Source organism: Engraulis encrasicolus, chromosome 8 (assembly GCF_034702125.1).
Source record: "Engraulis encrasicolus isolate BLACKSEA-1 chromosome 8, IST_EnEncr_1.0, whole genome shotgun sequence".
In the NCBI taxonomy this organism is placed as follows: domain Eukaryota; kingdom Metazoa; phylum Chordata; class Actinopteri; order Clupeiformes; family Engraulidae; genus Engraulis; species Engraulis encrasicolus.
The window spans coordinates 9,220,108-9,227,707 of record NC_085864.1 but is presented as its reverse complement, the minus strand read 5'-3'; the positions used below and the strand labels follow the sequence as shown (position 1 = coordinate 9,227,707).

The 7,600-nt window shown below is 43.4% G+C and overlaps 1 protein-coding gene across 1 annotated transcript in view; it reads right to left on the bottom strand.

Annotated features, from left to right (window-relative positions):
* Positions 1-2,862: 2,862 nt before the first annotated feature.
* The window catches only part of dscamb (Down syndrome cell adhesion molecule b), a 244,647-nt gene continuing 239,909 nt past the window's right edge, over positions 2,863-7,600 (bottom strand). Inside the window, exon 33 of the mRNA XM_063204949.1 lies at positions 2,863-3,373. Within this exon, the coding sequence (XP_063061019.1) occupies positions 2,919-3,373 (455 nt within the window). The 3' untranslated portion in view covers positions 2,863-2,918. The remainder of the gene's footprint in view (positions 3,374-7,600) is intronic.

The window sequence follows — 7,600 nt, the reverse complement described above, 5'->3', positions numbered from 1 at the left end:
GCGCACACTGATGGAGAGCTCTGTATCATTGTACAGTACTTATGGATATACAGTAAGTATGGTTTTCCATGTATGTGTACATGTACGTATGTGTGTATATGTATGTGTGCACATGCAAATGTGCGTGCATGTATGTGTGCATTTGTGTGTCTGTGTGCAAAATTGTGGTTCAAACCTTGCTACCCATGTTCTGACTGTGTCCATGCGCACATGCATGCACACCCACTCACACGCACTTCCACACGCGCGTGCGCACGGACGCACGCACGCGCGCACGCACGCACACACACGCACGCACACACACACACACACCAAACAGCCATACACTGAGCCTTTGGCTTCACCTCTATGGATGAACGATGCACTTCCTGCTTCGTAACAGATTGTGCTAATAATTGTCAAACACATGTACACGAATATAGCACACACATATATATGCTATTGATAACATAGCACATATAGCTGGGGACCCAACACAACACAGAGTGCTAAACTCGCTCACGCACTCAATCCTTCTCAACCTATGCTCTATGGTCTCTGTCTGGTCTCGCTTGTCTGGACAAACTGGACTGAAAGAGCCAAAGTCCTGCCAGTCTAGTTCCTTCTGCCTGTGCCCTCAACACAAATGATTTCATCCAATATTCTCATCAATGTGGCTGGAACACATGATATGGCAGGAGTTGAACTTTCTGAACCCGGGATGTCCTCCTCTGTCTCTGCCTTACTAACCTCTTTGTCTCACTAGCTTCTTCCATCTCAAGTAAGAAGGTGAAAGTATACTGTGTCATGACCATATCCGCTAAATAGAATTGCACCACTCGTATTTGGGGCTTGATTTAAAGTGCTCTTAGCTGTGTTCTGCTCTTGGATGAGCTATCCACCTTATTCCCACGCCCACTAACCCCACCTATTTCAACATTTGTCATGCTCTCACAGCATGTCCTGTCTGCTAGTTCCTGTTAGGCTATCCATAGCAACTTCTGAATGATTTAGCACAAGCAACTGCTAGCAGAGTAGTAATGGCACCGCCCTTGTGACCGTGGGCAATAAGGTGGACATGATTATTTTCCTTTCAGACGTACGGTGAATGATATTACATCACCCGCTTTTCATGTCATAAGCGTGATTCTTTATTTGTAGTTATTCATCATTATTAGTTATTAGTTTCGTCAAAATTAGTCATCAATTCCTTTGTCATTTTTCCCATTATCCATTGTTCAATACATTCATAATTGTTAGTAATTCAGGAATTGCACTGGTCATTAAATTGTTAATTAATGAGCATGTTTCATTGTTATTGCTTAATTAATTAATTCTGTTGTACCGGTCAGTGGTTTTGTAAACCTAATTGGGATTTGCATGTGCTGGCTTAATTGGTTAATTTTGGTCATCAATAAGTCATCAATTTTCAACTCACGATCAAATCACAGTCGTCCAAATCACTTCTTTGTATTTGCTTGTTTTTGTTTTTTTACTTCTTCACAGTATAACACAACTTACTCCGATATTCCACCTCAGGTCTGTCCAGACAAAGTTGGTCAAGAACATTCTAGACAAAGAGTCCTTTCTGGAGAGAAGCGACCCCAAAGCAGAATCAAGGATGGCAACCCGCGTTTGGATGCACAGGATGGGGAATGAGGAGAGAAGCACCCAATATCTTCCTAATCACAACCAGATGAGTGCAAACATCACTAAGGACTTTATTTTTACCAAATCATTTCTCCCTGTAGTATCCACAAATAAAAATGCTCTCTCTTTATATATATAGATATATTTATATATTATTACATTATAATAATCCCCTAGGTGTGACAGAAAACGCTCTTTCTTTAAGTCTTCATCTTGTCTTTTTTTCTTTTTTCTTTTTCTTTTTGATCTCCAGCCGTTATCTCGTAACTATAGTTGCCATAATTTTTCTTTTTTTTTCAGTCCTCCATGCAGTCCTTGGAAATGTAAAAACATAACAATCTGAGCGGACTGGACAAGGTGGGCGAGAGCCTCTCTATTAACTCCTTTTGTCCTGGCTCCTCATTGGACGTTGCCATAGAAAACAGCTAAGTCAATCATTAATCACACTCCGACATAAAAAAGTAATGAGTCAAAGAATGGAATGTCATCCCCATTAGAGAAGACTCCGTTTCCGATTCTTTTTTTTCTGTTTTTAGATATTTTTTTTCTATTTTATATAATAATAATAATGACTATAGAATTATCCTTGATATAAATTCAAAAGTATTTTCTCTGTCAATTTAAATAAATAATTTTGGCAATCTTCATAATGGTGTTAGTTAAAATAAATGATTAATTGAGTAGAAAATCAAACAGAAAGGAAGGGGAGCAAAATGTGATGAACGTAAGCAAAACAGTATGAAACAAATATGTATAGAAAGGGATAGAAAGAGGAAGAGAGAGAAAGATAGAGAAGGAGAGAGGAAAGAGAGAAAGAAAGAAATCAAAGAGACAGAAATAGATAGAATCCAAAGCAAACCATCCATTTTTTTTTTTTCGAACTTCAGAAACATGTATGTACAACTCATTTTCTGTGTTTTTGAAAAGTGTTCCTTTTAGCAATAGAGCTCTTTTTGCTGTCCAGTTTTAAGTGCAGTCCCTTGGAAAGAGTGGAGAGGAGACGGGCTGGGGGAGGGGCAGCACAGGGGGCAGTTTGGGGGATGGTTGGGGGGCAGTTTTGGGCTGACGTTTTTGGGTGGGTTGGTAGGTAGGCTGGGATGTCTTCTCAAGATGGTAGTGGATTTTTGTGAAAGGGCCTAGTCGTATGACGTGGGGGCTCTGGGTGTTTGGGTGGCGTAGGATAGGTTGGGGTTGAGGGATAGATTTAGGGCGGTGGTTCAGGTTTTAGGTCTGGGTTGGGGGGTTGGGATGGGATGGGTACGGCCGCCCTCCCCGGCGTGTCCCCTGTGTTATACGAGGGTGTAGGACTTTGCGTAAGGGTTGTTGCTCTGTTTCAGGTGTCCTCTGGAGTCGAGCAGGGACTCCTGGGAGCTGCTGAGTTTGGCGGCCTGGGCCTGCGCCAGGTCCCCGGGGGCGCCTCCCGCCGCCCCGGCTCCGCCGCCCGGCTCCCGCTGGGGCAGTGTGGAGGCTGTCCCCGGCTGCCACTGCTGCACCTCCCGGCTGGGGGGCCCCGAGGAGATGCTGGGCGGGCCCGAGGACTCGCTGGGGGTGGGCGCCACGTTGAGCGGGGGCCTCTTGAGCGTGCGGCTCTTCTGGGGCTCCAGGCAGGCCTGTCCCGTGGCCTCGCGGCCCCCCGACGAGCCGGTGGAGGAGGACGAGGCGGTCGCCTGGGACGAGGCCGCCACGCCGCGGTTAAGCAGGAAGTCCATGCGCAGGTACGGGGGCAGGTGCATCAGCTCGCCACCTGCGGTACACACACACAGGTACACAGGACAGGACAGAACAGGACAGGACAGCAGGGGAGACAGATGGGGAGAGGAGAGACGAGATGGGGGAGGGGGGAGGCGGGGAGTGGACAGAGAGAGGTTGTGATGAAGACAAGGAGGAGGAGAGCAGGAGAAGAAGAGAGAGGAGAGATGGAAAGATGGAAGGGAGGGGAGACACATCAGAAGAAAGAAAGAAACATAGAGATGGAGAAGAAAACAGGAAGAGAGAAAGTATAGAGAGTTAAAACTAATCAACTGGTTTGTAGTACAATCAATTTTAGAGTAAGGAGCTCTGTTATGGTAGTTGTTGTCTTGCTGTACAAACTTTAATAAGCGCTGTTGTAATGGAATAAAAGACAGACCAATATTCATCATATAGACATCCTATTGAGGTATTCATAATATTTTCAAAATAAATCTATTATGCTTGTGCTTTTAAATGCGTTTAAATGAAATGCTTTGGGCTATGCATTACAAATTCTCATAATTTATTTAAAGCAACATGAATCCAGCATCCATATTTGATCAGGACATTATGCCATTTACAGTATGTTAGCAGTATTTCCATTTGCACTGAACTTCAAGCAAACAATACAGCGTGTTGCAAGGCACTGTATGCCAATAGGAATATCGATTCCACTTAAGGCCCAGACCAGCCTTATCCAAACAGGGGGTCGTTTCTCGACAGTGCCTTTGCTAACGACTTTAGCCATTTTGTTCGTTCTTAAGACCAACGTTGTAACCAAGGTCTTGAGTTGGTCTTAAGTTGTTCTTAAGTTGTTCTTAAGTTGGTCTTGCGTCTAAAGACCAACTGAAGACCAACTTAAGACCAACTCAAGAGCAACTTACGACCAACTCAAGACCGACTTAAGACGGTTAGCAACGACAAGAATCGAGAAACGGAGTCCAGATTAAGACCTAATGCACGATTAACTCCTATCTGGGAAACATTCGATAGCAAGGACTGCTTATACTTTTTACAGTAAGACAATGCCCACAAGCCTACATAAAGTTACAAAGTCAGATCATTGCGTAATTTAAAAAAAAAAAAAAAAACAAGAGAAGAAACCAGTTCGATATCGACAGTAGATAAGAGACCTGGTCTTACAAAATAAGATACAAAGTATACAGTTTGTCACAGGAAACCCAATTGCCCTCTACAGTTTCTTACTAAAATGAACCTTCTGATTTGATGATTCAACAGAACACCACAGTTTCACTCCATAAAGCCTTCTCTTTCTTTCGCCTTAATGACTAATGAGTCATTAAACACAATAAACTGGTGAAGTAATAAATGAACATTTAAACATTTAACATTTTTTAAATGTTCAATGTTAAATGTTTACATTTTTATTTATTACTTGACCACTGTAATGTTACTGGTTCATCACTGGTCCATCACTGTCACACACCACTGTTTAATGCTCAGTTGTTATTTATTACTTCATCACTTTGCTGGATTGGTCCATCACTGTTACTTGTCCTGTCTTGCACTTTGATGTCAGTTTGTAAATGTCAGTCCTGTGTATGTCTATCTCCTTGGTATAGAGAGACGAAAGTAATTTCAATTTACTTATATGACCTATGAAAAAAATAAAAGCTGACTTCACTTGACTTGAGTCTTTTTTATTAGGAAGTGCGCTCTTCAAATCCTGAAATAGTCTTGGGCTGAAAAGTCTGTCTGTGTGTCATACAGTCATTGCTGCAAGTTACAGCAACAAGCTGAAGCAAGCAACAAGCTGCTGATTCCACACACCCAATAGAATGGTGGAAAATAATATTTTTTTTTAAATTAGCCTTGATCTTGGACTGGTAAGTCCCATCCCAATCCAACGCCTTGAATGTGGTCGGAGGCAGCTAGCTATCTCCTTTTTAGAGAGTTACAAAGTTAGTTTGGCAGCCCAGCCCAGCCTAGCCCCCTGAACATTAATAATTTACTGTATGTTTAATTGGCTTTATTAAGGGCAGTAAATGTGATGAATCACCAGTAGCTTTAATTGAATTAAATATGGATTCAAGCTCTTCTGCGGCAGCTCGTTATGGAGTTATTACTCTGAGAAAAATCCATCACACCACAGCAGTACCGTACCGCCACTGGCTCCAGACTACAGGGTCAGGGCTGGACTGGGGGAGAAGTAGGGCCTGGGCACTTTTGGCTTAAAAGGGCCTTCATAATTAGCTGCACAGAACTGACTCACCGGTGGGCCCTGCACCCTCGTGGGCCCCTATTTTCAGAAATGTAAAAACATAAAAACAGGACTGTCTCTCTGGCTTGCTACAGAAGCCCAGACAGAGGCCGCAAACCACAGGCAACACCTGGCCTGGAACCAGATCACACCCGGACCGGATTTAGTGCCATCATGAGGCAGCATCAAAGTTGCGTCGCTATGTCGGGCAAAGCCACCTAGCCATTATAACTCACCACAATAACCCCCCTCCCCCTTGCCTGGTTACCACGAGACCTAATCACAAGTGAGTGGGGAGTGTGTGGTTTACGACAGATGGCGGCTGTTATGGCGATAGCCAATTGTGTCAGTCAGTTGTATCTATTCAATCTCAAAAAAGCTGCAGTCATCGCCTTTCCATGCCTCCCTGCTCTCTGATTGGAGCCCACAATCAGGAATCCTCTCTGAGGCATAGATTTCATGCTGTCTTTCAGATCGGAATGATTGTGTAAAGCAGCATGGGGATCCCGACCCCAGAGTTGAAAAACACTGATGGAAGGCCTACTCTATGGTGATCACTACAGTTGTGGGTGTGTTCTGACTGTCATTCTTAAAAAAATGGCTTGTTGGTATTGCAGTAAAAGTGCATGTTTGATACACTTTGACTGGGTTTAAAGATGGTAGTGGTGACTTCTTTCTCCTTCACCACAGTAACGAAAAACCAAATGACAAAAAAAAAAAAACGAAATCATTTTACCCAGTTTACACATAAAGAACTCAAGGTGGCTCTTTTTAAAAACTGACTGTGCTGAGCTGAGCTGAGCTGAGCTGAGCCCTGTCACAGGCAAGCAACTTAAACTCCTCGAAGGTCTTAAGTCTCTTGACAAGCCTTGTGCCTCTTTTCTTCACCTCACAATCAAACACAAACAGGAGAGGCAGCAGTGACTCGCCCGTTCAGTTTGATGAGATTATTTGTCAGCAAGAAAACGAGTGAAGAAGGCGGATGGAGAGGGGGAGTCGAGCAATGTTATTTTTCTTATGGAACAGAGCTAAGTTGAGCTACATTTCTTTTCATCCATCTTTGCCATGTTGCTACTGATCAGGGCTGCTGAAAGCTTTGGCAGGGCCCAGGACAAAGTCATCTCAAAGGATACAATAGATACAATGTAATGAGGACTTAATTCTGGGCCCGCTCTCTCCCTGGGCCCCGGACAATTGTCCCCTTTGTCCTCCCTTGTTGGCACCCCTGCTACTGATGCCTGATGAGCCCCGGCCGTCTTTTGATGTGATAAAAAGGCAGGCAGGCAGTGAGGTAGGCAGGCAGTGAGGCAGGCAGAAAGGCAGACAGAGAGGAAGCTGCACTTAACTTGTAAGAGAATAGAAATGAGCATGACTTCCTCTGACATACAAACACAGGCAGCACAACATGTTGGCAGCATCTTTTGGAAAATTGCATGTGGCTGGGGGAAGGAGTATTCGCACAAAATACATAGTCAGAAGTGACGGGGTTTCCAAAAAAAATGTGTCTTCTTCAAAGGTACTACTGTTTTGATTTGTTTTGTTTTGTTTTGTCTTAAAGCGAGGCTTGTTTTCATCAATAATGCCTGGTAATCAATGTGCTGTAATCAAATTAGGGGCAGAAGGTTTTCCAATAAACTTTGTCTACAGTGCGACTGAATTGAGTTCTTGAAAATCCAGATAGATTATCCTGTAATGATGTCTTTTACAATCAGCTTCATTCATTGTACCTTTCATTGTATCCTATTGCACCCTATTCTGTGATCAATTGTACCCAAATCAGCATGGAGACACAATAGTAAGGCGTTGCGAACATTTACAGTTATAGACACTGTGGTTGGAATTACACAATCCCTTTATGTGCTACTTGGTGGTGGTAAGTGAGACTCCAGGCATTGGGCACTGGAAGTAGTTCAGGAGTGCGTTTCTCAAATGGGTGATTGCTAACTATGTGCTAACGTAATTGGTTGAAATGCATTTTCCCAATGGCAACCAAGTTGCTTACCAGTTAACAACAAAATG